Source organism: Sabethes cyaneus, chromosome 2 (genome assembly GCF_943734655.1).
Source record: "Sabethes cyaneus chromosome 2, idSabCyanKW18_F2, whole genome shotgun sequence".
Classification (NCBI taxonomy): Eukaryota; Metazoa; Arthropoda; class Insecta; order Diptera; family Culicidae; genus Sabethes; species Sabethes cyaneus.
The window spans coordinates 123,057,585-123,080,705 of NC_071354.1; the positions used below are offsets into that span (position 1 = coordinate 123,057,585).

Genomic DNA, 23,121 nt, shown 5'->3' on the forward strand with positions numbered 1-23,121 from the left:
GTGCCCACCTCTGCATGTAACGTTCAATGACCATCTTCGATTTGGTAGTGAATTGTTTTGATTAGTTATTAGTGGACTGCAGATGACGGCATTAGTGGCATGCTTTTAGGTAAGCAGTATTTTCAATTTTTTTCTGTGATTTCTGTACTTCCCTCATTTCTTAATTCTATTTTTATCCCTTCTTTACTTTCCCTTTTTAAAGCCTAGTATCCAGCTGAAAAGAAAACAGCTCAAGAAAAATCCAGCTATTTACCGAAGAAATTTTGACAACTGCAAGGCAATTATCTGATATTTTTTCTTGTGGTAATAATTGCACCGGATATTCGCCTCTATTCTGCATTCCGATCGGGCTCGCTCCGATCAGAAACGTCCCGATCGACGTGTATTATAGCATACGATGTATTCCGATCGAAGCGCAATTTCAGATCAGATCCGGCTCCGATCGGTATGTAGAATAGTAAAGCTCAGCCACCATTTTGAATGTATGTGGTAATGCCTCCGCTACGTGGCGCTCACATCACCAATAGAAAGAGCTTTGGTTGTTAATATTTGTCAATACACATCAAAGCTTTCATCATATTTTCACCAAAGCATTTAACTTGTTTTTAACAGTTACTACAGCAACTAACGTATTGTTTACCCATGCTATCGAGCTTGAAATAAAGGTAAACATTTATCAATAATAGTAACTATTGTAGAATTCCTGTTTAATCCTTCGGAGAAACTGTGTTTCTGTATCGGTCACGAGCTATTGGCAATTTTGGCATACAGGCCGAGAATAAGCCGCGATTTTATCAGCCGCCACCTTCGAGAGCAATGAATCCCAGCCAAACCGGTGCACAATGGGGCGACTTCATACAAACGCTGGCCAAGCAAAAAAATCTCTTTAAATCAAGGATAATGTGGTTCTTAAGAAATTTTGGGGTGCTGAGCCCGAATTTCAGGTTTATTTTGCATTAGAACGTATATTTTTTGTGTTAGGGAGAATTTTCATTTATTTTTCAATTATTTTTTAAGTATAATGAAGTATAAGAAATGAGGGTCATTTGGAAAACTATTGCAGATGGATTTTTATAGGATAAAACATTATATAAAACAATTCAAAGCAAGTATGAGCTTTAATAGTCAACACAAAATCCATATAAGTTAATATTAATCAAAAATCAAAACTTTTCGCCTTATTAGTTTTCTTAATCTTCTTTATCTCTATCTTCTTCTTTTTCTTCTTCTTCTTCTTCTTCTTCTCCTTCTGCAGAATCACTAGTTTCACGTTTCGTCTTCAATAGTAATATAGCGTTCTCAGAAAGATTTTTCTAATTACATTTTTCCGTTTCGAAGAAGCTATAAGCTTTATCCGGAGAAATATGAAGGCGAATAAGTCTATCACGATTTGTATTTTCACACTTATTTTTGCATGTAAAATATTGTCTTACAAATATTGGTAATAACCTTATTTTCGTGAGGGTCAATACCGGTGCAGTGGCTAGCATTCACGGCTCTCACACCCTAGCAACAATGTGAGTTTTATTGTACTCTTATGGTGGTCTTGAAGACTAATTTTGGTCTTAAATGCCATCATGGGAGTGTAATAAAACCCAAATTGTTACTTGGGCACCGACGACCGTGGTTCAATTCCCAACCCCGCAGAAGTCACGAATGACCCGAGTTGTTAACAACGTCCTATCAGCAATATAGTTGTCTAGATTCATGTATGACCGCGAATTAAAATTCTTTGCATTGCAGTGGACGTATTATATGAGGACTATACCCTGACGTAAATGTTTTTGGTATACAATCAATAAGTTTCGAATTTTTCTGAAATAATGTGTTCAAGAACTTGCTATAAGAAAATTTCTCAACCTTTTAATTAATTTCATATCAATACCCGTGATTTCAGAACAAATACCAGGATTGGCATAAGATCTTCGAGCTGGATTTCCGTCATTACTATCGCTGTATCCTCGAGATTCCCTCCAGCCTCTAAAATCTGGTCAATATGCAATATTGACCATACATTCGAAGTAGCCTATCCAACAATGTAAAGGAGATATCCCATAATTAAGATATCCACCGTTTACTTTAAGTGTTTGCATTTTGTCTATATTGTTGAATTCTGATATAGTAGCCTTACAAGCGTAACATTTGTGCTCTGCGCTACTCTGCGCTAAATGAAACTATATCCATTTGAAAGCTCATATTTTACGCTAACTTTTACCGGTAGTGTCAATAGTGGCGAACCTTGGCTTCAAAACTTTTAAGCGTGTTTTACGCGAAAATATGGCACTTTTTTAATGAAAATTAAAATTGAGGCATACTATGATAAAATTACTGCATACTCAATTAATGGGCTTTATTCAGCACTATTTTTTCTTAGACTTTCCAAACTTTTCCTTAGACGCCATTGAAATCCAAGCTACCATTAGACCTCTAGCATGTTTTGAAATATTGGGTTATTTTTCAAAAAAAACGCTAAAACATGCTGAGATAGCATACTTTCCAGATTCATAGAAAATTCAAATTTTATCATATTGATCTAAAATTTTGGATTTGAACACTTCAATAGTATAGAATCACAGGAAAAATACAACGGAGAGTCGAAATGAACTTTCATTTTTTGGCTGCTGGCCAGCGATTCCCCACTGTGCGGCGCACCGGCGGATATCGTTGATGTGATGCAGGTCTTCCGGTGTTCAAAAATTCACTGTTAGTACCACCGCGATGGGGTCATGCTACGTGTAACGACGAAATGGAGCGATGTAATGTTGAAAAACTCACAATACCGCCAAAATAACAGAAAATATTGAATTGCGCTTTTCAATTCGCTGTTTTCAATGTTTAGCCGTATTCAACAAATAACATAAACAAAATCGATCCGTTGCTACAACCGTTGCTAGGTTGCTACAGTAACTAACATTAGAGTTGCCAGTATTTCGAATATGTAGATTATGACAAGAATATATAATGAATTTGGCAACGTGGATATTGGGCAACTGGCGCACACTAAGAGAGATGTCGCTAGTGTCTTGCTTAAAAGCTTACACACCATTTGCGAAATATTTTATATGAACATAATTGTCTGTTCTCTGTGGTTAAACTGACGGGCCATTGATGAAATTGGTGAGAAGGCAGCATATTGGGTGGTCTGGAATTCCACCTGAAGCATGGTTCTTGGTCGCAGGACTCTAGAAGATGCGTAGAAACCGATTTGCGATAACAGATCCGGAGCGTCGTACTCTGCAGTAATTAGTTTTACGATGAAAACTGCTTGCGATGCTCTTCGACGCTGATCTAATATTTTGATGCCCAACAGGCGACAGCGATCTTCGTAGGAAGGCAAGTTGTGCGGATCATTCCAAGGTAGATTCCTCAGGGCGTAACGGACGAATTTGCGTTGAATGCTCTCTAGTCTATAATCCATATTACCTGATACGGGCACCAAACAACACTGGCAAACTCTAGTCTTGAACGGCCGAGCGAACAATATAGGGCTTTAACCCTTTATAAGGCCGTGGAAATTATTTTGGCACCAACGAAAAATATTTGTTTTGCGTCTATAATGACATCAATATAATTATAGAAGCAAAATAACAATTTTTTGTTGGTGGCAATATAGTTGCCACTGCCTTATAAAGGGTTAAAGCATAATGGATCATCAAACTCACGAGCTATTTTGAAAATGAACCCAAGTTGACGGCTAGCTTTCTCAATAAACGTTGCGATGTGAGGTCCGAAGGACAGTTTTTCATCTAGTATTACTCCCAAATCCTTTACCTGCTCGACTCTGCTAAGTTTAGTTCCGGCAATATTGTAATCAAATCGGATTATATTTTTCGTTCGATGGTAACTGATCAAGCAACATTTTTCCACGCTCAATAACAATTGGTTTCTGTTACACCAATCAGTAAATCGATTTAACAAAGTCTGCAGTTCCATACAGTCTCCGATTTGCCGAATTGCAAGGTATATTTTTAAATCATCAGCAAAGAATTGTCATCCGCCTTGGTCAAGGATGAGTGCTGTATCGTTTACAAATATTGAGAATAATAAGAGACCAAGATTACTACCCTGCGATACACTTGAATGATTCGTAATTGTAGCAGATTGGCGATTTCCAATCCGTACGTAGAGTTGCCTATCAACAAGACATGATTCCAGCCAATTGCAAATCCTCTCGGTACAGCCAAGTCTCTTCAGCTTGCACAGAAGTAGTTTGTGGTTGACAGTGTCAAAGGCGGCTTTTAGATCAGTGTATATTGTATCAATCTGTGGTATGGAACTGATATTTTTGATGCAAAATGACGCGAAATCAACAAGATACTGATATAGTTTCGACAGGCAGCAAATAATGTGTTGTTCACGAAAGTCTCGAAAACCTTAGACTCCGCACACAATGAAGTTATTCCTCTGTAATTTGTTACATTACATTTGTCACCTTTTTTAAAAACCGGAAACATGTAAGATTTCTTCCAAGCAGTAGGCTTGCAGTAGCTTTTGTTGTTGAAGTGACAGTTGAATAAGGATGTTAACGGAACTGCCAAGATATCTAAACATTTTTCCATTAAGGGGACATTAACGACTATAAATTTTAAAAAAATCATTATTTTTTTATTTCAGATTTTGATTCTGCAGTCTTTCTCGCTTATTTTGATACTAAATTTGTAATGATCTGACCACGGGAAGTGGCTGTAAAACGATCATACATATAAGCATTCCAGTGCAGCGTGAAATAACTTCAGCGGAATAAAACACCGCTCCTGGAAAACCACGATTTTCAAACTTTATGTACCTTTTTTTTTTTAAACTACACAATGTATTGGAACAAACTTTTTCTTTTTTGTTGGTGGTAGCTTGGCAAAGACTTGGAAAAATGATTTTTCCAAAATTTTTAGTCGTTCATGTCCCCTTAACGCTGGTGGAAGCATACCAGGCCCGGGCGAAAAAGATGACTTCAGGTTACTAGCAGCAGAAATGACTGTCTGCTCGCATATGCTGAATATATCCATTTCCAGCACAGCAGATGGTATGTATGACAGAGCCTACTTGCGAAGCAGTGGTCAAGTTATAGTTAAAAACGCTTGAAAAGTGTTGCGCAAATAAGTTGTACTTCTCAGCATTATCATCGTTAAGCGACAAAGTCGAAGGAAAACCACTTGCTTTCCTCTTGGTGTTAACAAAGCTCCAAAACTTATTCGGATTCCGACGCAAATTTTGCTGAGCCCGGCGAACATGGCGATTATAAAGAAACCTGTTGAAAGACCGATACTTATTGCTGGCAATGGTAAAGCTGCGCTTCAGAATCGAGCAACGACGTGAGGTGTAGACACGGAGAGCCTTCGCTCTAGCTGTTTTCATTCTACGGTGTTTTGCGTTAGACCAAGGGGGATTCCGCGGGGGCAGCCGAGGGGGTACAGCAATGTTTATGCATTCGCTCATCATCTGGTCATAAAAATTCACGGCGTCATCGACTTCAGCAAAGTGCACAAGAGAACCCCAGTCAATTTGCGATAAAAGATCCCGTAACAATCCAACGTTTGCTGTACGATAGTCAAGTTGAATTGGATCATGTATGTCGATGAATTGTATTGGCCGACGAGTAGTTAATTCCACGCAGAGGGCAGGATGAAATGGGTCAGGAGCAACAATAGTTTCCGGTGCTTCAGAAACGCAGTAACCACGGCAGCAATCCTCATTCACGAAAACAAGCTCCAGACAGCGTGACTGGTGGTTACAAATACCGTTTAATGGCTGGAGTCCCAAAAACGCAATACCGTCAAACAACATACGACTAGCAGAAGTAAATGACGATTCAATTGGGTCAGCAGTAGCATAACCTTGCACACAGCTTTTCCATGCTAGACCAGACTGGTTGAAGTCACCCAATACCAACAAAGTATCACACGTTCGCATTCTGGCGAAAGCGGACTCAAACACACTCAGCTGATCTTGTATAATACAGCAATCGGCCCGTTTTTCGGGTGGGACATAGACAGCCGCAATGAACAAATTTTTGGTTCCTGTAACTATTTTGACCAAAAGCGTTTCGAGTCTTACTGGAACTAATTCGACGATTTGACAACTAACGAGAGAAGTCGAGACAGCAATTAGCGCGCCACCTCCACGCAAATGTATGCTGTTGTTTGGGTTGCGATCATTCCGGAAGACGGTGTAGTCATCGCCGAATAATTGTAACGAATTGAAACGACTATCTAGCCAAGTCTCCGTTAATACGTATACGTCGTAGTCGTTTTCCAAAACAGCCAGATAGACATCGTCGATTTTATTCCGGAGTCCTCTTGTGTTCTGATAGAAAACTCGAAGCTTAGTTTGATCATCCGTAGCCGTTCCGGGAACCAGAGTAGGAGCCATTGGCTGGAAAAGTGGAAATTCAAACGCGAGCACATTGAATTCTTCCTCATGGTACTCGCCTGTGACAAGGGTAGTAATAGCCTCGCCGTCAGTTCGAATGCGCCTTTGTACATTACAAGAAATATCGGTATTTAGCATCGTCAGATGAGATTGAAAGGTAGCGGTATTGCCTTCGACAATGAAATTTGCGCAGTGATTGATATCACAGTCAATGCTAGAAGTGTCGCACTCGGCTGCGAGAAATTAATGCGAAATGCATCCTCCACCAATTCGTTCCCGCTTTCGACCCGTTGGCCCCCCGCATCCTCCAAAGAAAGAGGATCTTTGACTAGGGAACAATCGGTGTAGTTACCACGGCTGGCGTCAATCCCTGTCCGTTTTTCGTTCCATATTCTTCGAATTCCCTGAAGTAGATCCCAGCAGGCCAAGTGCTTGCAGCTAGTGCATCAGTTTTGAACTTTGGATCGATATCCACTTTAAAGGAAACAAAGCGCAGCAATTTCGTATCAACATCTCTTTTAACCAGCTTAACAACTTCGAGCGGCTCGTCACACTGTAGGCATTCTTTAACCATATCGTGGACGTTCTAAACTGGTACGTCCGGATGGATTCTGGATAAGTAAATCCAGAATCTCTTTTCCGCTATCGGAATAGTGACGACTGTCGTTGCCAAGTTAGTATTCGTTCCGACTGTGATGTCCCGGTTAGAAACGAGCTGGTCCTCTCTACGGTGCTTAGGTGTTGGACGGTGAATGGATGGCCAATTATTTTGCGGAATGCGCGGCGTGATGTCCGATTTACCCGCTATGCTGGCAGCCTTTGCGTTTTCTTTACGCATCTCCATTTTCAGCTCATTGATAGCAGTCGTTTGATGTGGTATTAGCTCTGCTATAGTGTTACCAAGAGCAGCAATCGTAGGGCGAAAAGCAACATATTTCAACATTTTCAGGCATCCGTCGCAAAACCAGAGAATATTATCGGTACCAGCTTTTATTTTTGTAAACAGTTGGCTGCTTACACCTGCGCACTTGAAGTGAGCGACCGTTTCGCAGAAGCCCTGACATTTGATATGGTCAGACTCCTTTGTCAGCTTGGTGCACTTATCACAGACGAACTCCATTGTAGTCAGTGAAGTAAACAAACCAGCCGATATGCGTACAAAATCACTGATTTCTAGCCGGTGCAATCGTTTCGATGAACTGAACTTCACTTTAGCACAATACAGTAAATACTTATTAAACACTTCGTGAAGCTTTAACTGCCGCAAATTGAGAAATATCACACAAAACTTCGAAAATTATTCAGAGCAGATTCCACAATAACAAACGTTATGCAGTGTTGCTAGAACAGAAAGTGTCCGGATATTGATACCGTCCGGATTTTGATGCAGCATGGTTCTGCAGCCCGCGAATTTAACGTGCAGCAGGTTACAAACTTATTGGGACGATTTAGAATAAAGAAAAAACAAATAATATATTTCATAATTGAATAGAGCAAATACAATATTCAATTTATTTTTCGGTGTGTTCTGCATTTGACTCCGATTGATCTTGTTTGTTGATGACATTAGAAGAAATGCGAAGCAATTTGCTGTGATTTTTAACAATTGGTGCGGTAACTTTATTAGTTGCAAATGTTGACACTGAGGAAACTGTTGATTTGCTAGAAGTTGCAGTACACGGAGCTCGTATTATCATTCCTAGAATAAAAAAAAATGTTTTACTAACATTATTGAGGTTACTGATCTACTAATAACGAAATGGAAAACATAAATTATAAGCTGTGTTATAAGCTTTATCAAATATCAGGTTAGAATTTTTAACGTGGCAAGGTTTGACAAAATTATTACATATTCTGCTGTTGAAATCGACTAGAAATTCTGTTTTGATACCGTGTCCAAATGGCACTTATGATTTATTTTCATTTTTATCAAAAAGAAATATGTTGATATGTTTCATTTATGATATAAAATAGCTGTACCCTGCGTATCTACTGTTGCTACGCATCCAATTAAAAGTGAATGGATAATTGAATATGATTAGTTTTGTAGTGACAACAGCTTGCTTCTGGTGCTAGTGTACATTAAATCGTCCATATACACTAGTGCCAGAAGCAAGTGGTTGTCACTCAAAAACTAGTCAACTTTCACTAATTCACTAAACTCTCAGCCCACTTAGACTTTCGTTAATTGGGCTGAGCTGTCGAAACTGAGGGATACATTGATTGTCTTGTCGAAATCGTCGCAGAAAGGTTTATAGAAATATATACCTTTATTAAACAACACGGAATCAAACTGAAACTTAATTTTTTCATTGTTGAAATTTCTTTTCTAGATTGCTTTACAAGTAAAAAGTAGAATTTCATACGACAATGCACGCTATGTCCGAAGGCACTTATTATTTAACTTACATGCACCTCAGATTTCTCTTCACAGGATGTTAGTATTGGTCAAAACAATTAATTTAAAGAAGGTCTTAAAATATTCTATCTTGGGTTTTTAGAAAAAATCAATTTTCAAGGTTATTTAGAGGTCATCCCCACTCAAGTGATCATATCCGTTGTAATTGAACACCTTCGATTTCAACCAAAATTGGTATAATTGCTCATTCCGACCCCACATTCAATTTTCCAAAGTTTTGAACGGATTGATTAAGCCCCCTTGCAGTGACATGCAGTGCAAAATGAGTTTTTTCGAAATCTGAGAAAAATTAAGAAACCTTACTGCAAGAGGGATTGATCAATCCGTTCAATACTTTGGGAAATTGAATGTGGGGTCGGAATGAGCAATTATACCAAATTTGGCTGGAATCAGAGGTGGTCGATTACAACGGATATGATCGCTTGAGTAGGGATGACCCCTAAATAACCTTGAAAATTGATTTTTTTAAAAACCCAAGATAGAATATTTTAAGACCTTATTTAAATTAATTGTTTTGACCAATACTAACATACTGTGAAGAGAAATCTGAGGTGCATGTAAATAAAATAATAAGTTCTTTCGGACATAGCAGGCTGGGTGCTTACAAATATGCTCTGCAAACTGCAACGTTATCAGTCGATTAAATTCTGTAGTTTTTTTGCACTGGTCGCATTAAACTTGCAACAGACTTGAAAAATTTACTGCAACACGAGAATGCTGCATTAGGCCACTGCGAATTATTATTAATGGTTTTGTCACTCCCCCTTTTTGAAATTAGTTTAAAAACTCGGGGGGCAAAAAAATTGTGGGTTGTAACGCGAAATTTTTTGACGTAGGACTACGTCTTACGGTAAGGTTTGGGATAGGGTGTCATTCTAAAAAATCTTTCTCGAAAAGTGGTCAGGTTTTGAACGCTAATAGCTTAGCGGTTTCCCGATCGTACCCAAGGGAGGGGTTAAAAGTAGAACGATCAACATCGCCTTAAAAAACATTCCATAAGAATACGGAATTAACCCATTAAGCCCCACACTTTTCCCAGCAGGGATAGAAAGTTGAAACTTTCAGGAAAATTCTCTTTTGGAACAACTAAGAAAAAGCCGCTGACATGTATTTTTAATTTTGACCCTGTGTCTCGCACCGCTACGTTGCGAAAACGCAACGCTGGGCGTTAAGGGTATACCGTTTTTGCATACATTCATTATTGTGCATATAAATACGTCATTCTTTTTTACCGTTAAATCAAACTTGGGATTTTTTTGGGAATTAGAGTATTAATAAAGATTAAATGAACGAGTAAGAGTATTACATGTTATATTTTATGGTAGATATCGAAACATTGGGGTTGGAGACCATCTTTGCACTAGACGCATAGTATGCAGTTTGAATGCTAAATGCATCCCGATCAGACAAACGTAACAAAATTATAACAAATCATGATATTCTGTTACGACATTTTTTCTAACATGATTTGGTATAATTTTGGTCTCGTTAGTAGTTAAAATATCAAAAATTCTATCAGAACTTATGTGCAGCTGTAGCAAAACATAGCAAAATTTGTTATGTTTAGAACAAAATTATATCAAAATTTGTTGTAATATATCTAACAGGTTTTGTTATAATTTTATTAAAATATAACAAAAACTTATTTGCCTTTATCTGCTATACCGACATTTTATTTCGACGAAATTGTCAAAAATAGACAGCTACTTTCGAGAACAAATAGCACAGAAAAAAACTTTCATACATTTTCAAAAATTGCTCCTCCTTCAACCGGGATTGAACTCATGACATGTCGCATAGAATGCAACCGTCTTATCCGCTATACCAGAACTACTCTTGACTGAAGGAAGATTAAGTGATAGATAAAAAGCGTTCGGTGTTCGGTCCAAAGCCGTGATCAAGAAGAAGAAATCGAATCCGTTTAAGGGGGCATAGTACTTTTTCAATTCCAAAAAATTGATTTTTTTTTATTAATTAATTCGAAAGATTAACATTTTGAGCATATGTGGTTGAAGTCGTTTGGATGAATTTCGAAAATTGACAAAGTTATAGCTATTTGTACTCGTAATATCTCAAGAACGGCTCGAGCAATTCTCTTGCTTCTTTTTTGTTTCAAAGCTAACAAAATTATCTAGTGTTTGACCTCTCCTTTTTTCGATATTGCAATTTATGTATTTTTTTAGAAATGTTTAAAGCCAATTTTTTCGACTAAAAACCTGACTTTTATGATTGAATGTCTGTCATTTTGTTATGCGTTCGAATTAAAAAAAAGGATGGGTCAAACACTAGATAATTTAATACACTTTCATGTCGTTTTGGAATTTTTCATTTCGGATAAGCCCTCGAGCGCCAATCCATGGTACCGCAATTCATGTTTTTTCTGAATGACGTTTTTCAAGGAGCCGTATGGGGAAGGAAGAGGTTTCCATATAAAAACAAAATTGTTAATAATTGTCTAAAGTGCAATGTTTAGAATGCAAAAAAACTCGAATCGAATTGGCTAGCGCGTTATCGAGAAAAAAAATATTTGAAATGAGGCAAAAATATGGTGTAAAAGGTGCTATGCCCCCTCAATCCGTGTGGCACCTTCTTAAGAATGTTGCAGCTTTCGCGTCTATAGACTTTTCTGCTGGCAGGACCCGACCACAGAAACGATTAAAAACAACTACGAACTTAATTATTCAAATGATGCGTAAAAGAAACTATTTCTTAGTAACTATGTGACTTTGTACTATGACTTTGTCACTATGTAACTTTGTAAACAAAACATAAACCGAGAATATAAGAGATAAGATTCCATTTTAGATTTCAGTTCCAAGCATCTAGCACCAAAATAAAAGTTTGAGTAAACGAGAGATTCTCCATAGCATACATGCCATTTAACTCATAACTCATAACACAACTCTCATAAACGAAATTCTACAATGACGTTCGAAAATAATTCTTTAGGTTATTTAAACAAAGACTTCTGTCAATACGTTCTGTAATTTTTGATAATAAAGTGCATTAGGTTCCCAAAACATGACTTGACAGGAGCGACGCGTTACTGCATCGAGTATGTTTTAGATTAGACAATTTATTAGCAACATGTGAAATGCATATAGAATGCGACATGTTGCTAGTTGTTGCATGCATTAATCGTTGGAAGGACCAACCGGTACCAAATTTAGGATTTTTACATTCTGACTTGAAATGAAAAATCTGCCAAATTTGGTCCAAATCCGTGAAGATCGATACATCTCGGATACTTCGCGCAGAGTTACTCTAATACGTATTATTTAGATTTTACATTTGCAATAACTTGAGAACGACATAAGAAAAAAGTTTATGTGACATAATTTGTTCAAAATTATGCGTAGAATTTGCGTAAAATTACGCGAAGAATTTTATTTTAGTTTTACAAAAAAGCAGCGTAGCGTTGCTCGTCATACGTCATACGTAATCATGATTCACACTTTATTTCGAGTTTTTAAAAGAATTATATTTACAAGTACCGTCGATTCGGGCGAAATTGATCACCTTGGACCAACGAGTAAAAAACTCTTTATTCTACGTTTATACTGATTCATAAAGCTGAATATGCACCCATCCATATAAAGATTGAGTTACAGGTCAAAGTCACTTGGCTTTCAGCAAGATTGATCTTGAAAAATGCTTGATTTTTTAAAATTTACTATTTTGATCGAATCGCAATTTTCAACATGCTCGATAAAACTCCTTGCTGTTAACACACATTTCGTTGCAGAAGGAAATTTTGATAGAACTAATTCGATTCTCTAATTATCTGGCTGTGCTTTGATAATTTCCATGAATAAAATTATGCGACAGAAATTGTTTGATTTGACCTTTTACGAAATAAAACGATTGATAACATCATGAACTGAGGCAACATAGATTTCTAGATGGCTATAGGTGCGAAATGGAGCTGCCACCTGCGAAAGTTTATTCTTTCTGTGAAGCAGAATGGAGATTTATAAAAGGGTGCAAAAGACAGACAATACTTCGCACAAATTTTACAAACGCTCCATATGGCAGTTGCATGAGAGTGCAAGAGATCGGTTTGTGCTTACATAGCGAAATGCAACTACACATTCAAAGAGACAGTCAAGCTCCCGTATATGAGGAGAATTAAATTATTTGTTTCACTAGATTGGTGAAGATTGTATACGAAAATCGTACATTTACACATATATACAGCAATGTTTAAACAAAAACAAACGATTACGATGCTAAAATTGGCTTAATATCTTTTCTATCGTTCATATTTATTTAGCAGATGCATCAACCATGCTAATGTAGAGCTGACTGTTTGATTTTTGTGCTAGTTGCTGTACGCGACATTGTTGCCTACATACAGGCAATATCTCGATTACGCCAGATTTTATAATGCACGTTAGGTTATTGCTGTCAGAGTGTATGGTTTAATAGCAATATCGTCTTGATTTCTACGTGATCAATTTCACCCGTTATTTGTAAATTTTCAATCTCACGATTACATTAAGTTTTATCTAAAATAAAACTATTTATATAAGATATAGATGATACTGTCGTGTAGCCAGCACTACAGTACTTATTTTAAAATTGAATCATCTTCCTAAATATGTTTCTATTCAAAGATATTTAAAAAACACTCGAAAAAGTGATCAATTTCACCCGAATTCACGGTACTCAAGTTTTTGGCACGAGATAAATCTCTCACTTCTTGCATATACACCCATTTAGACCGATAAAATATTTCAAAATTTACATTTTTACCTTTGTTATACTATAACAAAGGTTTAAAAATTGGTCGAAAAACACGAAATTGATCCGAGGCCCGGAGGGCCAAGTCACATATACCAATCGATAGGGTTCGACGATTTGAGCAATGTCTGTGTGTGTGTGTGTGTGTGTGTGTGTGTGTGTGTGTGTGTGTGTGTGTGTGTGTGTGTGTGTGTGTGTGTGTGTGTGTGTGTGTGTGTGTGTGTGTGTGTGTGTGTGTGTGTGTGTGTGTGTGTGTGTGTGTGTGTGTGTGTGTGTGTGTGTGTGTGTGTGTGTGTGTGTGTGTGTGTGTGTGTGTGTGTGTGTGTGTGTGTGTGTGTAATGATTTTTTCTATCGCCTGTTTCTCAGAGATGGCTGAACCGAATGGTTCGCTATTACTTTTGTTTGAAAGGTGTTTTTGTCTAGTAGAACACTATTGAGTTGGTTCGTGACACGACGTTTCGTTTAAGAGTTATAAGCAAAAATGTGAAAAATACGTGACACGGGTTTCTTCAAAACTACATGACCGATTTCAACGATCTTAGTATCAAATGAAAGCCCTTATTAAAGCTAAATTGTTCAGGAATTTTTAATTGAAAACAAACAAGTAGTTTAAAAGTTATGCTTAAAAAACCTGTTTTGACAAGGTAATAATTATCGCCTGTTTCTTAGAGATGGCCAAACCGATTTATGCGCTATTAGTCTCATTTGAAAGATAATATATCTTAATAGATCACTATTGAATGGTTTTTTGATTGGCCTTTTAATTTGAAAGTTATGAGCAACAGTATACACCACCCCAAAATTTACAATAATTTATAATGATTTTAACCAAGATAATTTACCTAATTTCAATTATTTTAATATCAAACGAGAGGTTTTGAGACTACGAATATATATGCAAAATTTCATAAGAATTGGTTTTACCGATTAAAATATATTAACCGTCGAACACTCGCGCCAACTTTTGTAACACAGTTACTCGCGCGCACAATAGCCCCAAACCAAAGAAAACGTGTGCACTAGAGTTTTGACTGGAAAAACTTGGTTTTAGGTTGATCGAACCTTTGGAAGAGTTTCTTGAAATTGGGAGCTCTATCGTCTGGTGGAATTTAAATTTTTATTAAACCCCCTAAAAGTGAAATAAAAAAAATATTTTTCTTCAGTGTCAATATAACACATTGATGTGTTCTGCAAAGCTATAGAGCATATTATTACAGGAAATTTTGCTAAAGACAGTAACCTTCTATCTCTGCAGCGAAGATAGAAAAATCTTATTTATTGTATATGAATTTGTAAAATCAGTTTTTCTATCATTGCTCTTTTTGTAATTGTTGCATGACTTTTTCATGTACTACAAAATTGTACAAATAGTAAAAATACACAACTTTTCTGAAAATAGTATACCTGTATGTTTGCTTGTTTAGGAACTGTAGAACTTTGATTATAAAGAATACCCTAATTTTGACTCCGAATTACTCGACTATCAGCAGACGGATACATTTTAAACATTTTACATTTGCTGATAGTTTTGCTGCATAAATTTTCCCAACAATTTAAATTATTAATGCACTGAATAATTATGATATTTTGCTCACAATAAGTTTGTTGAAGAATATACGTTAGTTAAACAACGATTTGTAACTTTATTTGTAACGATTTGTAACAATATGGCGTTGAAAAACCTACACGTGTTGTATAAAATACAACAGCGTGAGTTAATAAAAATTGATGAAAATTATTCAAGAAAACTCTATTGATGTGATTCAAATAGAATGGCATTACAGGAAACTATGCATAGTTCAAAAACCTATAAACTAGACCTTGACTAGACAATTTATATGCTAAAGGATAAGATTTCCTCTGACAACTTACTTTTATTTGCACTTACTCAGATTAATAACAACTTACTTATCCTTACTCAGCAATTTCATGATCCTTTTTTCATCAAAATTTAAAAGTGTTCCTATTTTGTTCAAATTTTGTAAACTTATTCAATTTTCAAAAATATTATGTAAACCAACGCACTACGCAACTACAAGCAATAAATGAATTATTTTCCAAAGACGTGTCGATTTCTATCTCAAATATCAAGTAAGACCGTATAACAAAGGTTCCTTTCACCACTAGGTGGATTAAATCGGGTTTTTACAGACACAGATGCTCTTGTTCAGCGGCAATTCGTCATACGGAAACTGCACTTCGTCATGACGAAGTTTTGCTTTCGTCCACCATGGACAAACGCAATTGTTTACAAAAATTTATGCATGTATTCGTTATGCCGTGTGCATGAGGTATTCAACTGGCACCAAAACAATGCAAGTAGTTTGAATCAGAGCTTAGATATCGATGTTTTTACTCCGAGTAATCTGCTGATGTGCTGCTGATGCTCTTCTTCATATTCAAAGCTGGTAGTAAAACCAAGAGGACTTTTATTTTTGAAAAAAATGGTGAAAATAGTGGGCTTCTTTCATTATCTTTTGTCGATTATTAAGGGACAATACACAAATATTGATGCAAATTACATATTAGTTTGAATGTAATTCACCTCAAAGTTAGTTATATTACTTGTTTTTCGCGCTTATGTCGGGAAAGTAGATGAAACCATCCCGCACCCTATTTACAAAGCTTTCTCTTTCAGTGTATTTTTTTCTGAAAATACATAAAATCTGATCGGACTTTTAGTTCAAAAGTTATGTATAAAAATACGAAAAATATGGGACTTCATTATCTCACAGGTCCCTTAACCGATTTGAACAAAATTGATTGCATTTGAAAGAGGAGTCTTGCAAACCCTTAACTTCCAAATTTCATGACGATTGGACTTGTAGTTTGAAAGTTACATAAGGAAACGTGAAAAAATAGTATTTAAAACATATTTTTGAAACGTATAAACATTAATTCAATGAAAAACATCACACATTTTATTATTATTTAAAAATTACTCCTGAGACCTATCAAACGAAACCGAGTTATTTAAAATCGGACGGTTCATTCAAAAGTTATTCAAACTTTAACACTTGAGCACCGTATATTAAACCGTTAAAACGTGTGAAATCAAAACATCAATCAAATGTTGATTGTATTCAATGTGTGTGATGTATGTATGTATGTATGTATGTATGTATGTATGTATGTATGTATGTATGTATGTATGTATGTATGTATGTATGTATGTATGTATGTATGTATGTATGTATGTATGTATGTATGTATGTATGTATGTATGTATGTATGTATGTATGTATGTATTTATGTATTTATGTATGTATGTATGTATGTATGTATGTATGTATGTATGTATGTATGTATGTATGTATGTATTTATGTATGTATGTATGTACGTGTGTATGTAATGACAAATAGCAATTTTTAAATTTGCATTGAAATTCAAGAAAAGTGAGAAACATGTCAATTGTCTGAAGTTTTTGAAGTCTCTTAGTGGAATACGAACTCTGAAATTAAAGAAAAAAAAAACTTTTACCGACTAAATTCCACTATTTAATATTCATTCGCGACAGATACGTATACGCTTTGAAATAAGACACTGATGAAGCCTGCACGTCGTAGTCGAACTACGTATCTGCTGCAAATAAATATTAAATAGTGGGATTCAATCGAAAAGTTTTTTCTTTTTTTGATTTCAGATTTCAATTGTCATTTTCTTCACTTGCTGTTACTCACAATTGTACAAGAAAAGCAAAGAGCGAAAAAAGCAGTTAATTTAAGCATGTAGGTAAAGTGGTGTATAGGATTAAAAATACTAGTGAGTTGATTTTTACAAATAAATTTATACAAATTTCAAACAAATTTTGCGCATCAATAGATGCTCTTTTCAATCATGAGATATTAGAGCTTAGAAATGTTATATGAAAAATAGGAAGTAAACGGTGCACGGTAGTAATTTTGTAAGATTTGTTTTCGTTAATGACATTTTAAAGGACAGATGTCTTATGTCATGTATCATATTTTAATAAATAAATCCAAAATGACAAGCACTGGAAATCATGTCGATCATATTTTTCATTCTCAAGCATGTTTATGGCGCAGCTTTTGCACTATTTTTCGACCTCATCTTGTTTTCCTAACCCTCTAACATTGTAAAAACCAAATTTCATGAAGCTCAAGTTTTGATTTTTATGCAAAAATAATTAGAGTAAGCGTACCAGTAGTGGCGTATTTAGTAGTAAAATTTCAAATTTATTTATTTATTTATTTATTTATTTATTTATTAATTTTCTATCCATCCGACCTAATAGGTCTACATGGAGCAATGGTTGGATGGGGAAAAGCCAAGCTGAGGCCATCCTCACGTAGGCATAAAAACCCCATCATCTTCACAAAAATACATAATTACAATTCACATCACATACTACATAATAAATAAACATTAATTGTCAAGTGAGTAACTAACTTAAACTAAATACAAAAAATCATGGTCACTTATAAAATACTAGAATTAGAAATCTTTTGGAAGAATTTGTGCGATGGTTCTCCGAATTCATACATGTGCTCCACTAAAGAAAACGTTCGAATACACGCTGACATAGGTTCATTGAATCCGAAAGTTGTACGGTGCGATAGAGGTTGTAGCAGTCCAGCAGAGCGGAGAGAACGCTGAGGAGCACGGAAGTTCAACGTTGAAAGAATGTTCGTTGAATCAATTTCTCCATTCAATATTTTGGCAATAAATATGGCTTGCTGAATTTTCCTACGGCGTTCTAATGTGTCAAGCCCAATAAGGCGACAGCGATCAGGATACGGAGGCAGGTTCACGGGATCTCGCCAGGAAAGATTACGTAATGCAAGACGAATGAACCTCTTCTGCACTCGTTCAATTCGTAAGTTCCAGGTTAGTTGATATGGAGTCCAGATAGGACACGCGTTTTCCAATAGAGGTCTCACCAGGGAACAGTACAAAGCCTTCAAGCAGTATGGTTCCTTGAAATCTCGTCCAATTTTCGAAATAAAGCCGAGCTGCCGAGTTGCTTTGGAGATAATAGCCGAGCGATTTAGATTAAAATTAAGTTTGGCATCGAGAATAACGCCAAGATCATTGACATGTTCAACCCTTTCAAGTGCTTGACCATCAATGTTGTATTCGAAAATAACAGGGTTAGCAATGCGATGGAAAGTCATAACCTGACATTTTGAAATACTAACGATCAGCCAGTTCTTGCAACACCAATTCACGAAAATATCCAGCAGCTTTTGCAAATTAAGACAATCTTCAATTGACCGTACAACAAGATACAATTTCAGATCGTCTGCGTACACTAACTTACAACCGTCACCCAGAAGCAAAGCGATGTCATTGAAGTACAGCGAGAAAAGCAATGGGCCCATATTGCTGCCTTGTGGTACGCCCGATTTATTTGAAAATGGGGTGGATAAACAGGAATTGAGCTGTACACGTAGAGTTCGTCCGCATAAGTAGGAACTTAACCACTCAGTAAAGTTTTGTGATGCACCAAGTCGAGAAAGTTTTCGTAAAAGTATTCGATGGTCAATACGGTCAAAAGCTGCCTTTAAATCGGTGTACACTACATCGACTTGGGCCTTCTGTTCCATGTGCGAGATACAAGTCGACGTAAAATCCATAAGGTTAGTGCAAACGGATCGTCCTGGCATAAATCCATGTTGATCAACCGAGATATAACTTTTCGTATGAGAGAGAATAACAGAGCTTACAATTATTTCGAATAGCTTGCATGACGCTGAGAGACTAGTTATCCCACGGTAATTCCTTATATTATGTCGATCGCCGCTTTTGAAAACCGGAAACATGTAGGACTGCTTCCAAATTGCCGGAAATTTTCTTTGCTCAAACGACCGGTTAAAAACACGGCATAAAGGTTCAGCCAGAACGTTCGCACAGCGGGTATAAACAATGGCAGGAATCCCATCCGGACCCGCAGAAAAAGAAGCTTTCAGTTTTTTAGTGGCCTGCATAATCATTTCGGGAGTGATTTCAAAGGTGCTCAAATCAATCAGATCAAGCGGTACCGACTCGGTAGCTGCCTCGGCGTCTAATTCAGTAGCAGTGCTATTGGCGAAAACCGAAGCAAAAAACTTTGCAAACAATTCACACGAATCCAATGTAGACGTTGCTTCAATGCCATCGAGGCAAAATTTCGATGGAATATTAGAGTTTTTGCGCTTAGAATTCACGAAGTTCCAAAATAGCTTGGGGTTTCGCCGGAGGTCAGTTTGCATCGGAAAAAAATAATATTTGTACAAACTAGCATTTAGCCGTCGATAGTCAGTAGCCGTTCGTTTGAAATTGCATTTTGTCTCGTCTGTACGCAAATTTCGGTGCTTACGCTGCCAGACATTACGTACTCGTTTTAATGCCTGTAGGCGAGGGGTAGTCCACGGAGGAGAAGCAGGCTTCTTTACAAGCGGTAGGTTTGCTCTTAACCACTGGTGCAGTGTCTCACTAAATAAACTAGCGAGATCGTCGACATCATTAACTTCAAATAGAGCATCCCAATCGATACCACGTACAAACTCGGTGAATGCAATAAAATCAATTTTGCGATAATTCAAAGCACCCGCACTATTTGCAGGCAAAACGTTAGCAATGTTACTTCTACATTCAACCAACATTGAAAAGACAAGCGGGGGGTGATGCGTATCAACAGGAACGAGAGGAGCAGCGCACAGATCGACCACACAGTTTTGCTCAGCAGAACAAAAAATTAAGTCAAGCATTCGATCGAGATGATTAGATTGGTTATTCGCTTGCAGCAAATTCAAAAAATCGATGCCGTCTATCAGAGCAGCACTAGCAGCGGGCAGTTGTAATGAACATGTGTACAATGGTCTACCGTTTGCCCATATAATACGTGGTTGGTTGAAGTCGCCGCAAACTAGAACGATATCACCCGCTGACTTTTTGTCACACAGCTCCGCAATAGAAGCAATATGCCTATCGATAACAGCCACGTCGGAACTCAAATTTGGAGGAACGTACAGAGCACAAAGCAGAATTCTCAAACCGTGAATGACGGTACTCACGCATACCTGTTCGAGATGGATGCCGTGTGAGGTTTGCAGTAGAGCACATGGATATTGTTTCGAGACGGCGATCAATACGCCACCAAACGATTTTTTGTCACTGTTAAGAGAGCTTCGGTCACATCGGAAAACGTTGAATGAGTCACCAAACAGTTGTTGCGAATTGATACGATTGTCCTGTCCGGTCTCCGTCAGCAGGATCACGTCGAGATTGCAGTCAATTGTCGCTAGATAGAACTCGTCGATTTTGGTACGTAATCCGCGGACGTTCTGATAGTAGTACCAGCCACAATTTGGGCTCCCTCTGGCAGAAGCCCGTAGGCCCCCACCGTCCACAATAAGTCGCATAGATACATTAGTAGTTGGCTCGTGATCACTGTTGATAGCAGGCTCGACGGTATGAATTAGTTTTTTGGTAAATCCATAAATTCGCGGAACAGCAGACCAGACGGCCACGAAGCAGGATCCAAAGCAGCATTTTTTAGTTCCGGGTCCAACCCGAGTTTGTAGGATACATACGAGAGGTTGGATGTGTCGGTTCCTTTTTTAACAAGCCGGATAGCAACAGCAGGCTCAGCAGAATTTAGGCAGCGAGAGACTATTTTTTGTACATCGGTATCATTTACTTGTGGGTTCAGCCCGGACAAGTACAGCCAGAAGCGCTTTTGTGTTACGGCAGCAGCGACAGTTGGAACGGATAAATCACTAAGGTCGATATTACTTTCGCCACGATCAGATTGAATTGGTATTGGAACCCGCTCAGTTCGACGACGTTTCAAGCTTTTGCTTGGCCAGACAGGAGTGGCATTTGTGTTCACAGGAGTTGCTGGATCAATATTCATCGGCTTGTAGGGCAAATTTTCAATTTTTTTGCTCAAACCATCGACCACCTCGAATAATTTTTGAACCTGGGCAGGTAGTTCGGCGAGCGGTGGCGGTTGTGTTGTATTGTTCAATTGCAAATCTGCTACGTACGAGGAAATGGAACGGCCATTTAGCATTTCCCTACACTTTGGGCAAAAGAACATCATTTTGCCCTGTGTGAGCAGATCTTTGCACACTCGGCTGTTAAAACCACAGCATTGTTGATTGATGTGGAAGCTAGTTTCACAAAATCCGCAACGGATCGGCTCTAGATCGTTGACGGTTTGTTTACATTCTCCGCACTGTTCTTTATCCATTTTGTTTTGTTCCAACAATTGGCGCGCGCGCGAGTGGCAGTTGAACTTAACGAAAGATAAATAATCGTCAACAATAGCTAGCAGCAAAACACAACTGAAGAGTCACAAAATCCAAATCGTCCGTGTGCAGGTAAAAACAAGTAATATGATTAAACTTCACTACGATCGTCCGTGAGACTAATACGATTAACTTGTTGCGCGGAAAGAAAACGATTTAACTGACTATATCACTTTGAAAAGCGACAAAATTATGCAGCGAAAAATCAAAACCGTTTACTCAACTCAACGAAACTCGAGGTTGAAATACAGTGATATCAGAACAAATATACATGCACAGGCGCACGATATGATTGAAACATTCTTAATCTTACTAAAAATGACGTTTGGAATCATTAAAAATTCAAATTTTGTTAAAGAGAAAGATTTTTTCTACGATCATTGGTTTGCCTTTAGTGGTGGTATGGTTGCTACCGAGGTCGCTAGATTGGAGGCATCGCGAGCCCATAATGGATGTAACACATTAAGCATTCAATTACTGCAATAAAAATTTATACAAACTGGTTCTGCTTGTTTGCATGAGCATGCGTACTCACTTTATATGCTCGACAGATTTAAATTTCTTGAATTCATGAATAAATAATATCAGAAAAAGATAAAATTCAGAACCTATTTTAGCGGGTATGCAAAATTAAATTTTATTCAGAAAATCTTAACAAAACCAGTGGAATATTTCAGTGACCAGTGGAACCAGTGGAGACGATTATTTCAAGTAAACGTGTATAACCCAGGTGCAGATTATATAAACGTTATCTAGAAGCATAATTGCGTTTTATCTCGTGATGGGCGTATTTTATTCAAGTACCACTACTATTGGTACTACCTCCACTAAGGGTCCGCTTACCCTATCTGAAGGAGCACCATCTAAGAAATTTCTTTATCTTATTATCTTTTGTGTTAACATTATTTTTCTATAAATCACGTAAATATTACAAAGCTAAATAAGGTGTTCATCAAGTAACATAAATGACGCTTACAAGTATTTACGCACCCAAGGAAAGAAAATATAATTATTCTACGCAATACGTTGGGAATTTTACTGGCAAATAAGGATTTTGAGGAATACGGAACGGATGTTTAAGAAAATAGTCAAGTTAATTATATATGTTAGATGTTAGATGTATAGATGAAATTAAATAATAATTATTGTGGCAGTAGAAAGGCTAGGTCACGCCGCTAGGTGGATTAATTCGGGTTTTTTAATATTATAAACATCATGTATAAATCAGAGTTTCTGCGCATGGGCGGGAAAGTCGGACACTTGATATGGGAAAGACGGACACTCGCAAAAAGGTGTCACGCGTCGTCGAATTATCAGTACCGCCATCCGAGGTGAG

General features: G+C 37.3%; 1 protein-coding gene across 2 annotated transcripts in view; it reads right to left on the minus strand.

Annotated features, from left to right (window-relative positions):
• Positions 1 to 7,845: 7,845 nt before the first annotated feature.
• The window catches only part of LOC128737376 (nuclear factor related to kappa-B-binding protein), a 378,855-nt gene continuing 363,579 nt past the window's right edge, over positions 7,846 to 23,121 (minus strand). For both annotated transcript variants that reach the window (XM_053832002.1, XM_053832000.1), the window contains one exon: positions 7,846 to 8,065. In XM_053832002.1, coding sequence (XP_053687977.1) covers positions 7,878 to 8,065 — 188 coding nt within the window. In that variant the 3' untranslated portion in view covers positions 7,846 to 7,877. The remainder of the gene's footprint in view (positions 8,066 to 23,121) is intronic.